Source organism: Stegodyphus dumicola, chromosome 2 (genome assembly GCF_044657685.1).
Source record: "Stegodyphus dumicola isolate Sdum_Otavi_A_Nest chromosome 2, ASM4465768v1".
Lineage (NCBI taxonomy): Eukaryota > Metazoa > Arthropoda > Arachnida > Araneae > Eresidae > Stegodyphus > Stegodyphus dumicola.
The window spans coordinates 108,697,823-108,722,794 of record NC_140769.1 but is presented as its reverse complement, the minus strand read 5'-3'; the positions used below and the strand labels follow the sequence as shown (position 1 = coordinate 108,722,794).

Genomic DNA, 24,972 nt, shown 5'->3' with positions numbered 1-24,972 from the left:
CCGTAAACCTTCATCGGTTTGCCTTCCACCACACTTTAAATCATGTCATCCGACTAAACAAAAGTTAGCTTCATTTTATTCCTATGTTTTCCGTGCTCTTCAAGTTTGCTCCTCCAAATTCGCCCTTGATGAAGAACTAAATTATTTAAAAGCAATAGCTATTGACAGGGGCTTTTCACCCAACATTATTAATCAAGCAGTTAAAAAATTCTCATCTCAACACACTAAAAGCCACACTCTTATTTTAGGAGATTATAAAAATTCTGTTGTCATTCCCTTCTTTCCATCAATTAGCTATAAAGTTGCACATATTTTGCAGAAATTTAACTTTCGGGTTGTTTATTCTCCCATCAATAAAATTCCAACTTCTATACTCAAGGACCCCATTCCGGATATGAATTCCTGGGGTATTTATAGGATTCCTTGCCAGTGTGGTTTAATTTACATTGGCCAAACTAAGAGAGCCTTAAAATTTCGCGTCAAAGAACATGAGGCATATGTTAGAAAAAAGGAAACACAGAAGTCTTCTGTTGCTCAACATTGTTGGTCCGAAAATCACACTTTCAATTTTTCTGCTGCCAAAATTATTCAAAAAACATCTTCCATTGGAGAACTGGATTTTCTAGAGGCATTTCACATTCATAAAAATCTTTCTGTTCTAGTTAACGATCCTAATTCCAATCCAAATTTGCCTTCGGCTTTTAGAGAAATTATGTTTTAGTTCTGGTTTCGCCAACAGATGGCGCCACTTGCTTATTCTTGTCCAGGCTTTCTTATCTTATCTAATCATTATTTCCTATCTTGTTCATTTGCGGTTTTGCAGCTGAAGATGATGGTTCGGTAAAACCATCGAAACTAGTCCTGTGAAAATTTTGTAGGTATAATGCTGATTTTTGTTGTTTGACTTCTGAATTAGTATTTATTCGGCGTGTTATTGTGTCTTAATTATAGAAGCCCCAAACAGGCTTATATTTTGCTTTCTTTTTTGCACGTGGTGTGGCCGCCATTTTGTGATTGTAGGAGTTTCGGTGAGTACATTTTTGCAATTTTCAAGTTATGTTTATGTTTTGTACATTTGGATATTGTGCTTTGCTTGTCTGATTTCATGTATTTTGCTTAGAAACGTTTTGTTTTCTATTCATTTCAGCGAGGGATTTTTCTGTGTTTTGTGTGTATTTTATTATTGCTCAGTTAATTTAGTTTGATTTTTGCATTGTTTATCATGCCTTCATCCGTTAATCGTTTCACTAAATTACGCCTGAAACGGCAAAAATTCCTGAATCATCTTGATTTTTTACTTAAATGTAAATGTAAAAAATTGATCCCCAATTTTATTCAAATCAAATCTAATCAAAAACCTTCGAGTCGCGTTTCAAGAATTCTGTTAAATTGCAAGCTTGCCTTACTTCGGTCCGTGATAAGGGATACACGTCAACAATTGTCCAAAATTGAACATGAACTCTATAAGCTTCATCTGGAACTCGCTAAATCATATCCAAAATTCACTGCCCTTGAACAAAAGTCTTGGTCTAGAACGGAGAATGCAGTTAACCGTCATAAAAACACCCTTGCAGTTAAATTCGAAAAACTTCTTTTACAGTCTTCCAGTTCAAGTAGTTCAAAAAATCTTCCCATTGTAAACATCAAGCCAATAGTTAATATTTCTAATGTTAGTCTTTCAGAAGAACAAGAGAGAATTCTAAAATATAATTTTAACTTCTCACAAACCTGTAAACCCTCGATTCCAAAGATTTTGGCTCCTATCGAAAAAGCTTTCAAGTTCAGTAAAGTTTCAGATTCACAGAAAGAAATGATTAGGCATCTTATCGCTCATAATGTGAAATTCAATAATAAACCTTTAAAACCAAATCTAACTGCGAGAGAAAGAGCTACAATGCGCGAAATTCATTCTAACCCGGATATTATCATTTCAAAGGCCGACAAAGGTGGCCAGATAGTCGTCATGGATAAGAACACTTACATCGATGGTGTCACTAAACTCTTAAACGAAGGACCATATAATCCGATCCCTAAAGATCCTTCACCTTCGGACTTATCCAAAATAAAAACTGCGATCAAATCTTCGCAAATCATTTCAAGCAACTTAAAACATTCGCTTATCCCATCTGTTGCGAATTGTGCCAGATTATATGCTCTTCCCAAAATTCATAAAAGTGGTATTCCTTTCCGCCCTATTGTATCAAATTTAGGTACTGCCTCGTATCCTTTAGCTAAATATTTAGTTTCTAGATTTTCCACTCTATTAGACAATAATATTTACACCATAAAAAATTCAATAGAGTTTGTAAAAAAGGTTAAAAACATTTCTCCTAGTAATTTACTCATGGTTTCTTTTGATGTAAAATCATTATTCACCAATGTCCCAGTGGAGGGTGCATTAAGATGTCTAGAAACCAGACTTCGCGAATTTCATTTCTCTTGCATCGAAATTGAGGAGCTAATTTCTCTCACTCAACTCTGTTTGAAACAAACACATTTTGTTTTCCAAAATAAATATTACAAGCAAACTGAGGGATTAGCCAGGGGAAGCCCCCTCAGTCCCATCCTGGCTGATATCTACATGCATTATTATGAATCAAAATTGTTTGAAACTTTAAACTTCCCGGCATGGTTCCGCTACGTAGACGATACTTTTACCCTGTTTGAAGGTAATAAAGATGATTTAAATAGAGTTCTTTCAACAATGAATTCTATTGATCCTGCTATTCAGTTCACTTTTGAACTTGAGACTTGCAATTCTCTTTCGTTTCTCGACATTCTGGTCACACGTAACACATCCAACTTCAGTACTACAGTTTACCGTAAACCTTCATCGGTTTGCCTTCCACCACACTTTAAATCATGTCATCCGACTAAACAAAAGTTAGCTTCATTTTATTCCTATGTTTTCCGTGCTCTTCAAGTTTGCTCCTCCAAATTCGCCCTTGATGAAGAACTAAATTATTTAAAAGCAATAGCTATTGACAGGGGCTTTTCACCCAACATTATTAATCAAGCAGTTAAAAAATTCTCATCTCAACACACTAAAAGCCACACTCTTATTTTAGGAGATTATAAAAATTCTGTTGTCATTCCCTTCTTTCCATCAATTAGCTATAAAGTTGCACATATTTTGCAGAAATTTAACTTTCGGGTTGTTTATTCTCCCATCAATAAAATTCCAACTTCTATACTCAAGGACCCCATTCCGGATATGAATTCCTGGGGTATTTATAGGATTCCTTGCCAGTGTGGTTTAATTTACATTGGCCAAACTAAGAGAGCCTTAAAATTTCGCGTCAAAGAGAACATGAGGCATATGTTAGAAAAAAGGAAACACAGAAGTCTTCTGTTGCTCAACATTGTTGGTCCGAAAATCACACTTTCAATTTTTCTGCTGCCAAAATTATTCAAAAAACATCTTCCATTGGAGAACTGGATTTTCTAGAGGCATTTCACATTCATAAAAATCTTTCTGTTCTAGTTAACAATCCTAATTCCAATCCAAATTTGCCTTCGGCTTTTAGAGAAATTATGTTTTAGTTCTGGTTTCGCCAACAGATGGCGCCACTTGCTTATTCTTGTCCAGGCTTTCTTATCTTATCTAATCATTATTTCCTATCTTGTTCATTTGCGGTTTTGCAGCTGAAGATGATGGTTCGGTAAAACCATCGAAACTAGTCCTGTGAAAATTTTGTAGGTATAACGCTGATTTTTGTTGTTTGACTTCTGAATTAGTATTTATTCGGCGTGTTATTGTGTCTTAATATAGACTTTATTCCAATATTATGTTTTAAAAATATCCTTACTACTACAGGTGGAAATGAAATTTCAAGATGTAATTGATGTGTATGAACAACCCTTTGGTATTCGAACTGTAGAAGTTAATGAAAAGGAGCTTCTGATTAATGGAAAACCATTTTATTTTATGGGCTTTGGAAAGCATGAAGACTCAAATGCAAGTATCAGTATTTAAAAAAAAAAGTGTGTATTACATAAAAATAATTTTATTTGCCTTTTATATATTTTCATTCAATATCATTAATTTTTAAACTATAATAGTATAAATAAAGATACTTTTATTTTTGTATAATAAATTGATCTAATTTTGATTAAAAAGAATGTGTAAATAAAATGTGTATACAATGGCATTTTAATCAAAATTGTAAAATTTTTACATTATTTTTTTAAAAAACTTCGATTCTGTATATAAATAATAAATTCTTTAAATAAATTAAATGTTTAATTGTTGGTTTTGGGGAATAACTTAAATCCTATATTAATGTACAATAAGTATTTTCAAATGTAGCAGATCAGTATTTACCCAATAAAAGAAAGAGTAAAAAATTTTTAAATTAAAAAGAGTTCTCGCCCTTAAGTGGGGGAGAACATTTTTGCCGTTTTAGACTTTTATGCCCCTTTTAGAATTTTAACAAAATTTTCTTAGCACTTTTACTGGGATCACTTGTTCTAATTATCCCCCTTTTATTTATTTGTTTATTTACAGATTTACCAAAATGTATTTTTTGGAGTAATATTTTAATTTATCATATTATTCAAGTCCTTTTTCATGAATCAAACATGAGCTTGAAACTTTTATCAAACTATTTGACATAACTATTAAATTGATGAATGAACTAATTGTGCATGTATAATGATAATTAATAAGTTATAATAATTAATAGCAATCAACTATTGATTCTTATTCATCTGTGAAGTGAATGCTTAATGAATTCAAAATTTAAAGAAGGCAGTCAGCTCCAGCATCTTTACAAAAAAAAAAAAAAAAAAAAATCATTGAAATGCTTGCATATTTTAATAAATTTAATAAACCCTCAGAATTGTAACAACTTTGTTAAAATATTTAATGAAACCACATTTAAGTGCCTTATTCAATTTACTTTTATATATGTTGTGAAAAGAAATTAATGTGGTGAAAGGGGGCAAAGAAAAGTAACCAGAATCAGTCTAGGTTATGTATACAGCAAGAGATTAAAAAAAAAAAGTTTGCAATAATTATAGTAGTATGACCTCAAAACATAGTAGTCCGTTTTATGCCAGGAATAAAAGGTATAATTTTTAGTTTGTGGAAAGTGGAATATATAATCTTTTGATATTGTTGGAGTATTTTAAAAAGGTGCTTATTGATGAGTATTTAAAGGGTGGCTTTTGATAGCATTATGTGTACTTAAGTAGAAAGATGGTGGATTTCTGTTTTGGTAATTCTTTTTCAAGTTAACCATTTGTTTGTTAATGCATAAGCTCTAATTCTAGTTACGTAGGTAAGTTGAAAAATAAGTTTCCCCTGTCGACTGTGGTCAGAGTTGTGTATGAAAGTCAAAAAATAGAATGAGACATTAAAGATATGACATACCTTTATTTTTCCACATAGGTACCAAGTACATTGAGACATTTGTCATATCGCTTGATAAGCTTCAAAAAGCCCTCCAGGAAAAAATCAGGGCTTTGCATAGGGAAGAAGTGTTGAACGGCTTGTTTCACTTCAGTATTGCTTCCAAAGTGCCTTTCCCCGAGATTTTTCTTCAAAGCCGGAAACAGATGGAAGTCGAATGTGGTCTGGCATTGTCATCCAACAGCAGAATGCCACGACATTCTTCGATACAGAAAAGTGTCAGCATGATGGGTGCCCTGACAATTGACCTCGACACACAAGAAACAATGCATGGGGGTCAGCCTGGAACATCTCGTGCATTACCATGAAGATGGCAATGACGTTTTGTTTCGGATTGTGACGGGGAATGAAACCTGGGTCCACCATTTCACGCCAGAATCGAAGGCCGCATCTATGGAGTGGAAACATCCGTCATCACCTGTCCAAAAGAAGTTCAAGACAACTCCCCTCTGCAGGTAAAGTGCTTCTCACAGTTTTCTGGGACGCCCAAGGAGTTTTGTTGCTGGACTTTTTGGAGGTTGGAACCATCAATGCTACGCGCTACTGTGACACCCTCTCGAAATTGAAAGAGGCGATTCGGAAAAAGCGGCCTGGCCTTCTCACATCTGGCGTTCTGCTGTTGGATGACAATGCCAGACCACATTCGACTTCCATCTGTTTCCGGCTTTGAAGAAAAATCTCGGGGGAAGGCGCTTTGGAAGCAATACTGAAGTGAAACAAGCCGTTCAACGCTTCTTCCATATGCAAAGCCCTGATTTTTTCCTGGAGGGCTTTTTAAAGCTTATCAAGCGATATGACAAATGTCTCAATGTACTTGGTACCTATGTGGAAAAATAAAGGTATGTCATATTTTTAATGTCTCATTTTATTTTTTGACTTTCATACACAACTCTGACCACAGTCGACAGGAGAAACTTATTTTTTAACTTATCCTCGTATATTTAAATGTAACAAATCTAAATTACAGTCACGTATTCTTTATCAGCAGTTTTTTAATCCTCTCTTATAGTTTATGTTTTACTCAAAACTGGTTTTGACCTGATTTAGAATTATGAAAAATTCGTTTGACCTAATTAGAATTTTTTTAACTTTGGTACTACAGTCAGAGTTACTAACTTCTTTCACATTCTGGGTGATAATGAAGAATGTACATATGTACATGCAGATTCTTCATTATTTAATTTGTTTAAAATAATACAGTGTGATAATATTTGGTGGCAACAATCTGAACAGTGATACACCATTTATAGTAAACTGGCGCAAAATCCCATTTCGAGATTAATAGCCCCTTTTCGGTGGACTAAAAATGGAGACCTAAAGGCATCTACAACTTTAATATTTTTATGATATGTTATAAGGTATTTCCCGCTTTCCAGCGTGCCTTCGTGGTGTAATGGTAGCACGCTGGGCCGGTATTCAGAGGTCCGTGGTTCGATTCCCGGCGAAGGCGTTTGCTAATTTTTCATCTCTCCGGCTTCCAAAAATTACCTAATGTCACTACAGTGGCACTCGAACTAAAAGGGTTGTGGATGATGATTCTCCATACCCAGGATTTGGCGACTAGGTTCCCTAAAACCCTATTTGCCCTTTAAAAAGGGGAGTATATAAGGTATTTCTTCCGCTTTCCAGTGTGCCTTCATGGTGTAACGGTAGTACGCTGGGCCAATATCCAGAGGTCCGTGGTTCGATTCCCGGTGAAGGCGTTTGCTAATTTTTCATCTCTCCGGCTTCCAAAAATTACCTAGTGTCTCTACAATGTAAAGTAATACAGCACAAATGATTAAAATTTCAGACTAAATGGTTCATAAATTCCAAAGTTGTGTAAATGAGAACTCAACATAAACTAGCCTTGATTGTTTTATAAATGCATAGTGACTGAATAAGAATTTAGTCTTTGGTTAGCACTGAGAAAGAATGCATCAACTTGACAGAGGACATATTATTACTATGAGAAATATCTATAGTTCTTGCTCTGATATTGCCAGACAAATGGTATGCGGCATTTATGTAGCTAAAAGAGCATGCAGAGACTGATTTGATGAAGAGTGCAGAGCAGAGATTTTTCAGCCTTTTAACTTCCCTCAGCTGCTTTGGAAAAAGATGAGATATTTTGGGCCAAAAAAAATATTTATCATACCAGTGGGAGCTCATAACCTCCAGAGAAAATTTTATCAAAAATTTTTGGGTTTGCTTAAGTTTGACCACTGAAAGATATTTTTCAATTTCATTTCTAGGGGGGGGAAAGTGCATGTTTGACCACATTTGTCCAACTTTGCTTAGTGAGTACTGCATACAGACAGTACATCGAAAAATTTTTAGCAACTCTCTTGACCGGGGGGGGGAAGAAAAGCATAAAGACAAGTAAATAAAACTTTATTAATTTATGATTTTTTTAAATATAATGACAGCAGCATAGAATTATTTTGACATTGTATTTGATATTTTATACATAACATTTCAATATAAATTTTATTTACAATTTTTTAAGATTACAAGATATCATAAAATTAATGTGATATTTAGCCTTGGATTTGAAAAACTAATGCATAAATGTATGGTTCAGTTGAAATGGTTGCAGTTTTCAAGGAGTTCTTAGGATGTTTATCTGATACGCTGATTCTAATTTTACTCTTAGTGTGCTTCATTCTTAAAAATAATTGTATGCAAATGTATATGCTGCCAAATAATGATGACATGAATAAAGTGTGACTGTTTTATAAACTATTGCATCCACAAGACACTAATAATTATAGCCTTAGTATGCATACATTCCTTGACAACCAGTAATATTAGTCCTAATATTAGCTTTTGAAGTACGAAGACAGAATGGCAGTTTTAATAGTGGATATTCATTCAAGATTTAGTTTTACAATATATAACAACAAGATTATCACAGGAGTACTAATAGAAAGAACTGGTCAATTTGAATGTAAAATCTGTCCCAGAACAATAAAAACCCAAACAAAGAAGATTCTAAAAAGAGTTAAAACCAGTCATGTACTAATCTAAAGTAATATATAACTATTTATGAAGACAGCTGTTTGAATATCTGATTCCTCTTTCTAATAAACTATTATTAAAAGCAAGTTGAAAAAAATTCTTCAGATAATTTATTTCATTATTATCATTTATTAATAATAATAATAAAACTTTCAAATTTGTGCTAAATTAATGAAGTCAAAACCATAGATGTTTGTAATGAAACTGAAAATGAAATGAGCATAAAAATGTTATAAAAATAAAACCACTTTAATTATTAAAAAATAATTGCACATGTGCCTGAAAATTTTAAGGAATTGTAAATTGAATTACGTTAACAATTTATTCTAGTAGAATTTTCTTTTCTGTTTTAGATTCGTGGCAAAGGACTAGATTTACCATTGATTATAAAAGATTTTAATTTAATTAAGTGGATTGGTGCAAATTCATTTCGTACTTCTCACTATCCTTATGCAGAAGAAATAATGAATCAAGCTGATTCACAGGGTATAGTTGTTATAGATGAATGTCCAGCTGTGGGATTAACGTGAGTTGTTTTCAATTTTTCCCTCTTTTTAAAGACTATACATACAATATTATGTATTTTATATTACATAATTCACTTACTATCCAATATTTTCCAGTAAATACTGCATTATCATCCAGTTTTTTTATTTAAAATTCATGTATAAACTACTTTGAAATATGAAGGATGATTGATAAGTAAGTTCTGAAATCCTATAAAATAAATTTAGGTAAAAATAAAATGGTGCAAGTAATATCAGAATGAAGGAAAACTATTTCTCTTAGCATGGCATTTTTATTTTTCAACGTAGTCACCATTCGTTGCTACTTAAGTTTTCTAATATACACTGCTCGACATTGAAAATGCAACACCAAGAAAGAGTGTCCTGAGGGATGGCTCTCCATTCCCTTTCAACCATTTGCCACAGTTCGTCTTCTGAACGAGGCAGGGGCAGAGTCTGCAAACGGCGTCCAATCACATCCCACACATGTTCGATTGGTGACATGTCAGAAGAGTACGGTGGCCAGGGAAGCATCTGTATGTATACCTTGCAGAGTATGTTGGCAGATGCAAGCACTGTGTGATTGGGTGTTATCCTGCTGAAAATTTGTATTACGCAACCAGTGAAGGTAGGGGATTGTCACTGGCCGCAGTACATTATCCAAGTATTGTTCGGCCGTCATAGTGCCCTGAATACAAACTAGAGGTGACCTGGAATCGTAGGCAATAGCGCCCCAAACCATTATGCCATGCTGTTTCGCGGTGGGGTGTTCCACAGTTACTGCCAGATTAGATCTGTCTCCACATTAACACCGCACTCGTATGCGGCAACTGGATAAACAGAAGCGTGTCTCATCTGAGAACATGACATTTCGCCATTCTGTCATCCACATAACTCCAGTCCGGCACCATTCTAAACGTCTTCTTAACGGACGCTATGAGTGCAGGCCACGTTCAACCAATCGACAGGAAATGGTTCTGGCTGACACGGGAACATCCAGGGTATCTTGCACATGCTGCAGAATCACGGTACAAGTGACTTGCGGGACCGCCACAGCTTGTTGGCGGATGCGTTGATCCATGTGTGCTGATGTCACTCTGGCTGCACCTGCACCCCTCCTTCTTCCCACATTTCCTTGTTCCAACGATGTTCGCCATAACTGATGCACCGTACTTGCATCCATGGTATGATCAGCTGTGATTTGACGTAAGAACCAACCCGCCCTTCTCAGTCCGATCACCATACCCCTTGTAAAATCGTCTATCTGCTGGAAGTGCCTTTGTTGAGAGCGGCCTGAAATTCTCTATTACACTTATCCTCCGGGGCAAAAACCAGCTTCCTTCGATAATTCGTCTGGCAGAAATAACGACACAAATATTGCCAATTCTGCACATTCCTTCCGTTATATCTTGCTTCACGTGCATCGAAGAGCTGCGCATTTCACATCATTCACATAACTCGGCGACGTGCATCTATGCTAAAATTTGCATAAATTTTAAATTTCTGACCACTCCATGTTGTTGCATTTTCAGTGTCAAGCAGTGTATAATTCTTTTTTCATTCCATTCATGGGGGGGATTATAATTTGCATTTGATATATTTTCATACACAGTTTAACTTTGTATCAGGTGAAAAATACATAATTTAACTGGGGTATCAGATAAAAATTCAATCTAGGAAGAGCCAAAAATAAGATGAAAGTAAATCTGAGCTATAAGGAAGGTATGAAATAAGAAGGAATTTCATGTTTATTATTTTTGTTATAATTTGTGGACTGCATTGTGGTTTCTAAAAAGTCCTGCTTTGAGGTCTGATTTTTCAAATTTTCACGTCTTTCAGAAATAATAATTTTTTCCCTTAGGTAGGAATATCTTCATTGCATGTTCACACTTGAAAATTATTTATCCAGAAATACATTGTTATCACTTCTAATGCAGAATTCCCATAAATTGTATCCAACTTCATTCCCCCCCCAAGTGGCCTTTTATTTCTTAAAATAACACATTTTTATTGTTGAATGAAATTTTCCTTGAATTTTTATTTCATATATTACAATGTTTGCTTAATTTTTCTTTAAAACTTAAACAATGCATTGTTATTGGCCAGAATTGGCTTGAGCTAATATGAACAGTGCTATCTGTTAGCCTTGACATCACCAATGAATTGCAATGTTATGTTATAGAAATTTACCAGATTTATCAAATGACTCTTATATCTTTCAAATTTTATAAATATCATTTGATACAGTATAAAATAGAATAGTGTCTAACAATGAAAACAACATAAAATTAAAAAATGTATATTAATTCCAGAATTTTTAATTTGTATTTACTAGTGTGCGATTTAATTTGATTTTCCAGCTCAGAGTCTACAAAATGATTCTGTCTGAACTTTTGAACAGATTTTTTTAGAAAAATTTCTAAGATGTATGACATTTTAACTACTTATAATAATTGTAATTTTAGCAATGTGTGGATATTAACCAATATAAACATCTGAATTAAATGCATAATATATGGTCCTACTATAGTAGTAATAGAAGTTTGAATCTGTAGCATCTTTTATCCTCCCTCTTTCAGTTATTGTCATGGATGAATATATTTTTATTTACTAAGAATTAAACTGTAGGATTTATTCATATACATTAAAATTTTAATAATTTTGGTAACAAGGGTAAATTTTTTGTAACTTTTGGAAAATAAGTTTTTCTTTTTAAGATTTGATCACATGTAATTAATGGTGAGCTATGAAAATTTTAACAAAGGCATCACACTTATAAAAACAAAATGTGAATTTCTAATTAAGCATTTTACATTTTACAAAAACAGAAAATACAAATAATTGCCCATTAAAACAATTAAAAAAAACTTTAAAAAATTATAAAATATCATAGGGCTCATATAAATATCATAGAATTCACATAAAATAACAAGTAAATTTAATTATATGCCACAGTTTATGTCAGAAGTTGCACATTATTTCTTTCTTTCACGTCAGTTGATTTCCTAGTAGCTTCTAAGCCCTTGTGATGATTTTTGGAAAACATTTTTACATAATGTTTAGGATTTAATTATCTTAAAGGTTTCTAATTTTAAAGGGATTGTCACTGAATCTGAAGCATGTTGTACAATCAAAGATATTCTTGTAGAAGAATTATTCATCAAACTAAAAGCTGATTTAGTTTTAGAGCTACGAATAGTGGTAGTCTCCATATTGACTTTAGCTCTTTTTATTACTATTATTATAAATTTTCTTATATAGTTTTCATGTTTAAGCCATTTCAATGAAGTCCTGAAAATAATTAATTTTTATTGTATGTTTTAATATGAAATTGTTTGTATCATTTTATCTCCATCTAGCCATGGACATGTTACTTCTTCTATGTTCCATTTCTCTTGATAAGAAATATTAAAAATATCCTTTAATTCTTCATCCTTGCAGTTTATCATTTTCAATTTTCATTTTGTAATTACTTTGTTGCACTAATATATTTTATAAAGTCACTGCAAGATAGATCTGTAATTTTCTTCACATTAATTTGTGAAATTCATCCTTGTTTTCAATTATTTAATCCTTCAACTTGTGTTGATTTTAGCATAGAATTAATTTATTGTTTTAAGAAAAAAGGGGGCTTGCAAATTAGAGATATTTTTAACGAAGAGCTTTATGAGCCCCTATAGCTAACTGCTCCTTTCAACTCTTAACTAAAGGTTATAGTTAAATAAAGATTGGAAGAAAACACAACTGATTTACATGAAGAGATAGGATATCTGAAATTAGTCACAGATTTTGATATTATAATGAGTTGAGTTTTGATGTTGGAACACTAAGTAAGCATAATTTATTTAAAAATTCTAGGCTTATGCTAATAATTTACACAAAGTGTTCTTTAGTTCATGCGGGAGGGCAGATGATTCACAAAGTGTTTGCAAAAGTTCCTATCCATTAGTCGGACGTTAATGTTTTCTGAGGATTTAGAGCAAGGTGAAGTTCTTGAGTAATCATTAAGATAATTCTGGTCATTCTGAGCAAGGTGCCCTGTCAGTAGCGGGCAACCGGCTACTGATTCTCCTTGAAGATATGGAGGAAGTTGCTCTTGACAAAGCTTAAAGAAATTGCTCTTAGCAGAGCTGATTCTGGATCTCTCAATAGAGAGGTAATAATGCTTTTGATAGAGAAAGCAGGAAAAAAAAAAAATACCTTTGACTGAGCTGAAAAAACACAAAGGAAGAAAATTCTCTCTTTTTCACCAAAACTAATTAATTCCAACTCTGGAGTTGTGTTCATTGTTTTTGTTCAATATATCCTGGGCATGTTGGGAAGACTTCCTGAATTCTCATTTATCCAAAATTTTCACAGCATCTCTCGATTGGCGAGTGCACTTTGATTAATTGCTGGTATAATGTTGACAGGCCTGGGAAAACTTTCATGAGAATTCCCAGGCTTTAACTTGGAATGGGATCTGGGGCTACAATTGCAGAAGTGGTTGGCAACAGGCAGTTGATGCATATGAATACATGTACAACTATATGCATGGAAACTCTGATCAGGGGATTCCCATTCTCCTTCAGACCACCATGAAATAAAATAGAGAGTCATGAATGGTATGGGATCAAGGCCATGTTCAGCTTTCCCAAGAATTGCTAAATTACCATTAGAAAACATTTTTCTGAGAATTGTAATGTGGTTGTTAGAAAATAGTTGAAGACATTACAATGCCATAAAATGGATCCAGAGTGCTATTGGCATGAGTAAGATCACAACTTCTGCAACCAAAATTGGTGTAAAATATCTTATTTAGCTGATTGATTATTAGGAAGGTGGATGCTATTTTTTTTCATATTTTTTCTTTCTTTTTTTCTTAATATCATATCTTTAAGCAAGTTACAGAAATCTGTTTCAAATGACAGGCACAGTAAGAAGAGTTGACTGGTTCACTTAGAAGGAGGTGCGAAACGATTTCTTTAACTTTCCAGTACACACGCCTGGGAATTTTACAAGAGCACATATGTGTCATATTTTTTACATCTGTTATTTTACCGTTTCTGGCACGAAAAATGACAGAAATGGGTGAATACTGATAATAAATTTCTTAAGAAATGAAATAACCTTATTATTGCCAAATACAAATGATGTCACATTCAAATGATTTATGCAAAGTAAATTATTTTTAAATACTTATATCAGTCAGATGGAAAGGCAATGATGTATTTCATTATAGAAAATTTAAAATTTGTTCTTTAATAACTATATTTTGTAGCTCATCACAGCTCTTGTTATTTCAGTTCCAGTGAAATAATAAGAAATAATTAAGAATATTCTTTTACATTTACATGCAGTCCTTTTTTTTATTCCTGTTATATATAACAATCCAAATTATGCCATCATTTCCACTCTGAGGTAACAATTCAGTCTCTGTCTCTTGAGTATTTGCCTTTTAGCAAACTTATATGTTTATCTGTTCATTCCAAAATTTCGTCAAGCATATGTATATCAATTATTTTCAAAAATGATTCTATTTCATTCTCTATATCCTTGGCATGGCATTTTAGGCCAGGTAACACTTTCACACCATTCATTTTATCTGACTTTGTGCAGTTTGGATACTTCATACTTCTGTTTTCACCACTTACAAGATTTATCCTTACTAACATAGAACATATGATCAGCATTAATTTTTTCTACATCATTATTATCATCATCCGAAATTTATTGTTCAGATTCACTGCTGATATTAATTTTTATTTTCCTCACTCAAATCGTTATTCTTCTCACATCCAAAGGTTTCCTTGTCTTCTTTTTCTTCATCAGATAATTCTTGGAAGAATGTGAGCAAAATCAGCTGGTTGCACATAATGTTTTTGCCATGAAAACCAATATAAAAGGTATAGAGTCGAATTTATACAAATTAAAATAATACATGTCAATTGATAAACAAAATTACAAAATATTTTTCGAGTTTTCGCCCACAACCATGCACGTGTCATAACTTTTTCAAAGAAGCTGCCACATAGCAGAAAAGCCCAGTAAAAGGAAGGGAGGCATATGACTTTCTGTTGGCACATTCCGTGATGTGGGGAAGGGTTGAAAGGAGGAATAAAAATGACTTTCAACGTCTCATCTGTGATATGCGAAAAATGTGCAGTAAAAACTGAATTTATTGTAAACTTTGTATATGGCACGCGTGCTGAATGTTAAATGAAGGTTAGATGAAGATTATAACCCTTAGGATGAAATTTCGGTAATTGCATGTGGGAGCACAACCAAAAGAATATAAATTTTAGAATAAGTAACAGAAAATTCAGTTGACTGAAGCTCTGAAACTGGTAAAAGTAGAAAAAGATCCTCAGCAGTATAGTGTGACAGAAAAATTTAAAAAAAAAAAAAAGTATTTGAGTAAAAGAAAGAAAACACCTGAGACAAAAATTATTTGCATGAATATGGGGTAAACATAACTGCCAGGACTGTTCCATTGTGCTTCATAGTTCAGGATTGCACTCTGTAATTCCAAGGAAAAAGCATATTTAATCACTTAAGAATGAAACAGAAAATTGTGCAGTCTAAAAGTCAAATTAATTGGTTAAAAGATCAGTGAAATAATTAACATAGCTGGTTTTACACTGTGTTACAACCTGCCATCACTGAAGTATGGCAAGTTGAAATGACAGGCAAATCTGCATGTTATATTGTAGTATTAATTGTGTTTTTTGTCCTATATTTTTGTTATTTTAGCTGACTTAAACATTGTAATAAAGCTGATATACACCGTGTCCTCAAAAGTCATTAACTAACTTTTATTTTTTAAACTGTCTGTCATAGACATATATTTTCAAGTACAAAAATATTTTAAATGTTGCAAATATTCACGTTTTGGCATTTTTATACTTAAAGAAGTCAGTGATGTGACAATTATGAAATATAACTTTTTATGCATTCTTCCAGTCTCTGTACTTATATTTAAGAAGATTATATACTTGTTTAAAAAAAATAAAGCACAAAATGTTTGAAAAAATTGACCAAGCTATTTAATTTCAAAATTTTGGATTTCTGACACCACTTTCAATTTGTAATGAGGGGTCAATTAATTAATAAATTAGAACAATTAGAGTTTGATTCCCCCTTTAAAAGCTATTTAATGATATTCTTTCATTTTTACTATTGTCTTTAATTTATAATTTTTTTATTTTTGTTATAATGAAAGTATATTATACTAATAATGTATAAATTTTAAAGTCTAAAAATACATTATTAATATTCTCATTAATTTTTATTATTTTAGAATCATAATCTGGTAATCATACTAATTAAAGCAAAAATATTAAAATTTTTTATTAATGCAAATAATATTATACACCAATACTAATGCCTGCTAGGGTTTTCTTAGAACACAAATTATATAAAATTCTGTAAATAAGATCTGCGTTTTGGATAAAAAAAAAAAAAAATTAGATTGATCAATATTTTCTACAATAAGCTGCATAAAAATGCTGATCACTTAATCTTTTTAAATCCAAAACCATTTTCTAATATTTTCACTTATGTACAAATACTAACATAGTGCTTGTTAATTTGTGTATTGAACCCCTAAATATTGTCTCTAATTTCAAGTATCTTGGTCAATTTTTGTTGGATAGGATCTAAACTTTTTTTTTTTCAATGAGTAAAAAAAATTTCTTAAATGTTAGTATAGGGAGCAGAGGAATATATGAAAAGAATAAATTTTTTAGCTTATTTATATTTAACTTTGTAAGATACAAAACTAATTTCTTAAAATTTGAAATTGCCAAAACATGAATATTTGCATCATTAAAAACATTTTTGTAATTAGAAATATATGTCCACAACCAGCAGTTGTGAAAATAGAGGCTGAGTAAAGGACATTTGGCGACACAATATATAAATTATAATAAAGTAATCGAAATACTATTAGATAATTTGCATAGCTTTTGTCAATTTTTGTTCTGAGCTCTATTTTTAGAATATTTACTTTTAGTCTAGAATTAACACAACTCTGATAGTTTTGAAACGTTTATGTCAAAATATTATTGAATATCATTTTTAAATGCTTTTGGTCTTGTAAAATGAAGTCTTAGCAAAGATTTTTTTCCCCTGAATGCCAATAGTGTGTCTAGAGGTGGTGGTGTGTCCTCTGTGGCATATTTTGGGGTTGCATTTTTCACATGGATTTAATCATGTAGATCAAGGCATGTGAAGAGTAATGAGGTTTTGAACTGCCATGTGGAATTAAATTGATAAGGAAAACAGTTTTTTTATAGATATAGAATTCAAAGAAATAAATGCTGCTTATTTCAACTGCTGCATATTCTTGTTATACCTTCCTTACTCCATTAAAATTTTTGAATGTAAAATATGAACTAAATTTTGATGATGATGATGATATTAATAAGAAAAAATTTCTTATAAAGACAGAAATATTTCAGAGTGTTATTTACATTATTGATATGAAAAATTAAACAAGAACTTGGAAGGATGGCAATCTCACAGAATTTTTCCAGTTTATTCTAAAATACAGGTGGTAGTCCTGTTGAATTTTTGCTGTTTATTCTAAAGTACAGGTGGTGATCCTATTGAATTTTCACACTTTTTTCTAAAATGTAATATCAAGAACAAAAGTCCAGATATTTTAATATTGCAGCAAAATTTCTGTATAATTACTGTAACTACTAGTTATGAGAAGAGTTTTCTAAATGAAAATAATTTAACACCAAGTTTGCATTTAAGAAATCTGTCTGTATTGTCTCCATAACAGGAGCTGGACTAGTCGAGTAGACCCACCTGCATTGTATTGGTGATTTTGTAGGTTAAAGAAAAAAAAAAAAAGAGTAAAATAAATTAATGTTTTACTTCAAAATATAAATACAGAGTTTTAATTATATGTCATTTTGACACTTTTATTGTGTATTGAGAGAGGCAGTAAATTCAGGGACTGCCCCAGGTGGCAAAGGTTCTATTTATACCACTGCTGAATGCACAGTACTTGCTATAAAGTATTCCATTAATATTGTGCTGTGGATTTATAGTATAGCAAAATATGTGAAATGCATTAAGAGTAAGATCACTTGAAATAGGAGAAATCGGTGATATATTAGAATTAAAATTAATACTATAATCTTTTCATCTTTTGTATGATTAGGAATTTTTATATCTTAGCAAGTCTTTTTGCCTTCCTGTTTTTCTGTTCTGCAAAATATGGTTTCAGGGGAAAATATTAGATTATTAAAATGACTAAGGAATAGCCCTGATGAAAGCCCAACTAGAAAATCATTTCAAACCTAAAATCATAGGTTCAATTCAGTGGAAGTCACTGCCAAGTTGTAATTGCAGCAAAAGGCCTTCTGATAATGGAAATTGTGAAAACTTAAGAAATCCACACATTTCAGTGTGTCTGACTTTTACAAAAATGGTAAATTTTTTCATAAAATTTTTTATCACAGTCTAAATTCAATTACAATGATTATGCATTTTAGGATAATAACTAAAACATATTGGGATAATAAGTTGTCAAACATCAAAAATGCAATTGCATATTTTCCAAAACGTTTTCCATAATACTATTTGCTAACAGATATCAATAGATGAAAATACCCCTCTTGCATATATGATGCATGCTATTTATGAAAGATGGAAATTTCAATAGTATGGATTTTCATTTCCTTCAACCTACTGTAATTATAATAATAAAACAAAATTTATAACATTGTTTATCTGATAAAAAAATTTGCATCAGTCTGCAAAAATTTTTTATCTTTAGATTATTTATGGCCTTTAGTGTCAATGATACTGTAGATAGAAGCTGGCTATATTAATTGCTTGTAGAGACTTAATGAAGTTTCGAAGAAGTTTATTTTTTCCGTGATTATCTTATCTGAATGTTCATTCTGCTAATGCACAAATATAGTGAAAAATGAATCAAAAGTTATGAAAAAAAAATTTTAATAATCTAATACTAGATTAAGAGTCAGATTTTGATGTTTCTAATGGAATTGTTTGTTTGACTCTGGCAAAATATATTTTATGTTATGCAATATTTTTAATTGCCAGGAGCTTTGGAGATGATTTATTGCAGTTACATAAACACATTTTGGGAGAACTAATTGCAAGAGATAAAAATCATCCATCTGTTGTGGCATGGTCAGTTGCTAATGAACCATCATCAGCAAAATCAGCTGCCAACAAGTACTTTAAGTATGTAAATTTTTATAATTTTGAAATTTAAAAATTTATTTTCATCAATGTAATATTTTTAATATTTTCATATTAGTTACATTTCCCTTTTTTAAATTATGAAAGCTATCTAGAATACATAAAATAAAATATATGTATAAAGTTTGTTATCCTATGTTGTTTGTTTCTATATGCATGAAGTATTATATATTGTTTATCTTGCGGTATGATCTTTTAGAAAGCTTTGAAATTTATTCTGACAGTGAATCATATACTAATGTTGTTTGCTTGCTGCATTATCAGTTTTGTAATTAACTACTATCCTTTAAAGTACCATTAAAGATTTCTGCATATTGTGCAAGATGTTCAATATGTATTGTATTAAGTTATGTGTTTAATTTTATTTCATATTCATTTATGATAAGAAGTTCTTATAATTTTTACAGGACCATTTTTATGGAAAAGTGAATAAAAACTTAACTGAATCTTAAATATGTAAATTAACTCAAAGTCTTCAGAGCAAGTTAGTTATTGCCAAGCAAGTATATTATATAGCCAAGCAAGTTTGCTCCATCTGAAAATGTATGACAAATTTATATGAAGGTTTTAAAGAAATCTTTTTATTTTAGCTTGATTTAAACAGAAAGCATAGTTTGTGCATACTTGGAGGTTTTGTTTTAGATATTTTAAGTTTATTAAGATAAAAATAAAGGAAATGTGTACTGCTTTGCTATAATTATTATCCTATTAATGCCATATTTACTGATGTATAAGATATAGTATTGTAGTACTATTTCTCTGAAAAGTACTCTTCTAGAATAGCACTTCTTATGTTGTTTGGATGTTAAAGCATTATACACTGGAATTGTGGAATTGGGCACTTGAGTCCACTTGAGCTCACTGGAAGAAGCCAACATTTTAGTTGAGCAATAGAACAGTCTATAGTATAGGATTTTAGTAGGCTATTTTGTGTATACTGTTTTTACTGGCATGTATGGTGATTTTGAATTTTGAATTTGGCATTTTAAACACTATATGTAGGAAGATTTTATTGCTTAGTAAAGCATATTAGAAATGTAATAATATTTTGCTTTCCAAAAATGTCTTCAGAAAATGAGTTGCATCCCCTAGTAGGATGTAATGAGTTCACATTGGTTTAGAAGAGTGACTTTCTAAAATATATTTTATGTGATGAATTGCTTGTTAAGATTAAATTGCAATGTTTTTTTACACAATTTTATTGTTATTTAATCCAGTTAATTATCGTTATTTAGACAACAAACTGCTTGTTAAATTATTTGAATCTTGCTATTAGGTGTGCCTTACATACTAGCAAATATAATAATTTATTAATGTGATAAATTAACTTTTACAATTTTATAAAATCTCTTGAATGTATTGATGATCTTGCATACATATGATAGTCATTGATTTTGTTACAGGATAAAACAAAGGCATACTTTTTGTTTTCATTCATAATTAGAGATTTGTCTAAGCTTTCGGGGTTTTTTCCCCATCCAATCTCATAACAAACTCTTAATCTTAGTGATGCATAAATTTCTACATGTGGTTGTGTTAGAGTAATAGTTTTTAATGACCCCCCCTTTTTTTAATGTTTGGGAAAAATTATTCTGTCGATATGTAGATTATCTATTAAATTTATCTTATTTTAGGGAAATCGTGTCACATGTAAAATCATTGGATGCAACAAGACCAGTAACTGCTGCTCTCAATGCTGATTATACAAAAGATAAAGCTGTAAGTTTCATCATTATACTTATACTTTTAAAATTAAAGTAGTGAATATAATTATTTCTTTATCCAATAATAATAGTCTTTTTCCCTGAAAAAAATAGAAGTAGAAAGAAAAATGAAAATTGTGTGCTGGATTTATCACACAAATATTGGAAACTTTAAACACTGGTAAACTGTTATTTCCAGTTTTAGATGGACTTTGGTGAAAAATGAGAGAATTGGTGCATTTCAGCCTTACCAAAGAACAGATGGTTACTGATACATGCAAACAATTCATTCAATATCTACAGTAAACAGTTTATTTAATATACACATATAGAAGCAATTTATTATAAATTTGTCTTTATTATTTTGTTTAATATAATTTTGTAAGTAATTTATTTAAAATAAACAGCCTCGCTGTGTAGTTTTCCCCATTTTTGACCACTGGTTACACCATTGGATTGAAATGAAATCTTCACTTCAGCAACAAATGAATTTTAATGTCCTCAGAAAGGATATTTTTGATCCATTAAACCAATTTGCTGCAGGAACACTTTTCTTCTTTTTACAGCTGTTGATATTGCATTCCCAGATGTTTTTCTCCAACGTATAGTTGTATACTACAGCCACTTTCATTATTCTTTTGAAGGATAAAATACATTTTGCTTGTGAAAAAAACTATAGCACCTTCTCCAGTTAATGAAAGATAGAAAATAGTAAGCCTATTAAATATTTAGCAATGATATTTTCACTGGCTGAAATATAAACTATGTGCACATGTGCAGATCTATAACTGTTTTCTCTAATAGGAAATAGGAACTATAACAGAAAAGTAGTGAAAACCTGAGTGACTGTATTTTAATCTGTAAAAAATTAGAGAAAATGCTAATTTTAATTAGAATCTATGTTTATCAACAGGTATCAATGAAATTAAACTGTGCACTGCTTATGAATTTAAAAATGCATTTGGAAGATGGGATTCATTGAAAGTAATACCATATTTATCAATGGCTTCTTGCCAAAATGCTTCTTCTGATGCACTTCTTGCCCATAATTGAACTTAAGACATTTGAATGAATGGATCAACTCACTAATTTTTACATCATATATCAAAGGATCAAAACAGGAAAAATGCCTTAATTAGGTTGCTAGGACGGATCTGTAAATCTTAATAAATTTTAATATACCTTGGTTCATACACTTTGCTAACAAATTAAAAATGCATTTGGAAGATGGGATTCATTGAAAGTAATACCATATTTATCAATGGCTTCTTGCCAAAATGCTTCTTCTGATGCACTTCTTGCCCATAATTGAACTTAAGACATTTGAATGAATGGATCAACTCACTAACTATTACATCATATATCATAGGATCAAAACAGGAAAAATGCCTTAATTAGGTTGCAAGGATGGATCTGTAAATCTTAATAAATTTTAATATACCTTGGTTCATGCATTTTGCTTTCTGAAGATAATTCGTCACCTGAAATATTCATAAACTGAAACAATTTTGCTTTTAGAAATTAATGTAAAATCGGGGTTCGTACAGTCCTTAAATGTCCTTAGTTTTTTTAATCCTTTCCAGACGGGCATCCCATATACACATTCCCTAAAAAATATTTTTCATAGCCGGGCATCCCACCCATGCAACACTGGAGATTAAATTCAGAGAACAGGCAATGCGCATTTTCATTTTAAGCTGGAAAGTTGTTTTTTTTTTTTTTTTTTTTTTTTTTTTTGAAAAACCACTAGATAGCACTCTTTGTCCATTAATTTTGAAATGAATATAATTTTAAGTTCCTGACCTTCACTTTGTATGCATTCTGCCTGACTTTGGTACTTTGCTCATCAGCTGTTGCGGGGGCAGCGGGAAAGCGTAATATAAACAGAGTTGGGCTCTTTAACTCGTCAGGTACTAATATATACATTCATGTGTCTGATCTGTATCAGATCCTTTTTTTTTTCATTCTTTTTTTTTTTCCTCTACTAGGTAGGGTCTTTTAGGGTTACTATGTGGGATTATGTTACATTGCCATTTAGACATTGTTCAGTTTCAGTTTACTAATAATTTTGTAAAAAGAAATGAAATAAATTAATTACTTTCTTTTGGACACTGAATAGTTTTAGTTTACCACATTTCATACATATATTTTATTTCGTAAGAGCCATGCCATGGCCACCTTGATAGAAAATGTAATTTGTTTAGCCCTTTATAAGTAATAAAACCTTGCCAGTAATGGGTTATGTCATTAACATATTGCACACACTGCAAAATTGTGTTCTTGAAATTTAGTTTCTATGGAAAGAATGAACTACGTGCAGTTCAGATCAAGAGAGTTTGCAAAATTTATAAAAACTTAAATATTATCATAATTAAAAGGAAAAATGAAACAAATGTTAATTGAAAGGATTTTTATTACTATAAGTAGGTATATGATACAGTTACAGACATGACTCATTAAATGTTTTGCAGTAAGGAGTACAAAGTTTTTCAATACCTCTCATAAAATGTCTCTTCTTTCTTCATTTCGGTCAACTTCCATTACAACATCAGACGGTTGTGCTTTTTTTTTAACAATTAATTTAATTTCTTATAAAGGCTCTTTATCTTCTTCACTATTGCTGCTTTCATCTTCTGCTAGTGTTGTAATATCATCCATACATCTATTATTTCATAATCATCATTCTCGACTAATTCTTTGATTTCTCATTCTTCCATATCTGAAGATCCTTTACTGCAGTCAATCATCTGTGTAATCAGCCATTTCTGTAAATGTGTAGCTGATTTGCTGAAGGGTATTTTTTGTCAATTATAGTAAAAATAGTCATCTTAAGCTCTGCCTTTATATAAATTTCTTGTTTATGGGATCAATCAGGTCCAGATTTTATGTCTTCTTAAAAAAAAAAAAAAAAAAAAAATCAAATTTGATTGTGAATCCTTTTGCCAGGTCCGAGAAGGTTTTCCGAGTTTTAATCGAAGTTTAATATGTATATTTGCCAGCCCAGAATTATCATGTCCCAGAAATTTTCCAAATAGTTTAAAAGCGGATATTTGCTCATTAACCATTGGTTCCAGACCACTTTGTAGTTGCATGGCTTCAGCTGCGGTCAAGTTATCACTGCCTGTGATTGTTCTAAAAGTATTGTTTTAAATAATTTCGACCTCGTTCTAGGTGATCTCAGATGCAGTAACCAATAATTCAGCTCTGTACTCAAAACTAGGCTCGATATATGTCTTAAAGATAAACAAAGCATGTCCTGTAAAGCACCTCATTTTGTCATTTCTGATCTGAGGTACTAATCTTGAAAGTCTTATAAGAATATTTGTATCAACTGAGTTTGGAATTCAGAGTGATTCTCAGATATATAGCATTTTCAGTATTACTCAGCACTGTCCATACAAAAGTAACATGATAATTATTCAGATTAATATTTATAATCATTTCATTTTGTCTTGGCCATATAAAAGACTATCAAGAGCCAAGGGAGTACTGGATTCTTTTTATTTTCCCGCCAGTGGACCATAGTATCAAATCATTTGTAAACAGAACAGCTTCCATTGCATATTTGTGCTTATAATTCTCGAAGTGCATCATTGATAGTAACACTGAGCTGTGGGACAATCTGTGTTGAATTTGAAGGGAGATACTGAGCGTCAAGCCTGGTTTTAACAAATCACTGATCCAAAAAAGATTTAACCCTCTAGTAGCATAGCTTTTTGAAGCTGCTAAAAAAAAAAAAAAAAACCCGAATTTAAACAGCATTCAATATCTAAATGTATATAATTACTTATTTTAGTCTCTGTTTTCATAAATATCCATTCATTAAGACATTTACATAATTAAAGAAAGAGAGAAAGCAAAATAGTTTAAATTGTAATCTAACATATACCTAGTGACAAAAAAAATTATGACCAAATAAAAGGCAGTCATGCCAATCTAACTATACAGATTTCCACATATTATTGAAGTCATAAAGGAGCTAAGTGACTGTTTTGAAATTTTTTAGGATCAAGAAAGAAAAACGTTATTTATGTTTCATAATGTAATATGCAAGTGTTTTTCTCCTCTCCCCAAAAAAGAATGAAAAACTCTGTTTTGAGTGAAAGATTCATGTCATTTCTTCCAT

At 31.5% G+C, this 24,972-nt stretch overlaps 1 protein-coding gene across 2 annotated transcripts in view; it reads left to right on the top strand.

Annotated features, from left to right (window-relative positions):
- LOC118192473 (beta-glucuronidase) overlaps positions 1 to 24,972 on the top strand; it is an 83,934-nt gene that overhangs the window by 39,101 nt on the left and 19,861 nt on the right. For both annotated transcript variants that reach the window (XM_035363461.2, XM_035363460.2), the window contains exons 6-9: positions 3,818 to 3,958; positions 8,767 to 8,939; positions 18,982 to 19,125; positions 20,778 to 20,862. In XM_035363461.2, the coding sequence (XP_035219352.1) occupies positions 3,818 to 3,958; positions 8,767 to 8,939; positions 18,982 to 19,125; positions 20,778 to 20,862 (543 nt within the window). The remainder of the gene's footprint in view (positions 1 to 3,817; positions 3,959 to 8,766; positions 8,940 to 18,981; positions 19,126 to 20,777; positions 20,863 to 24,972) is intronic.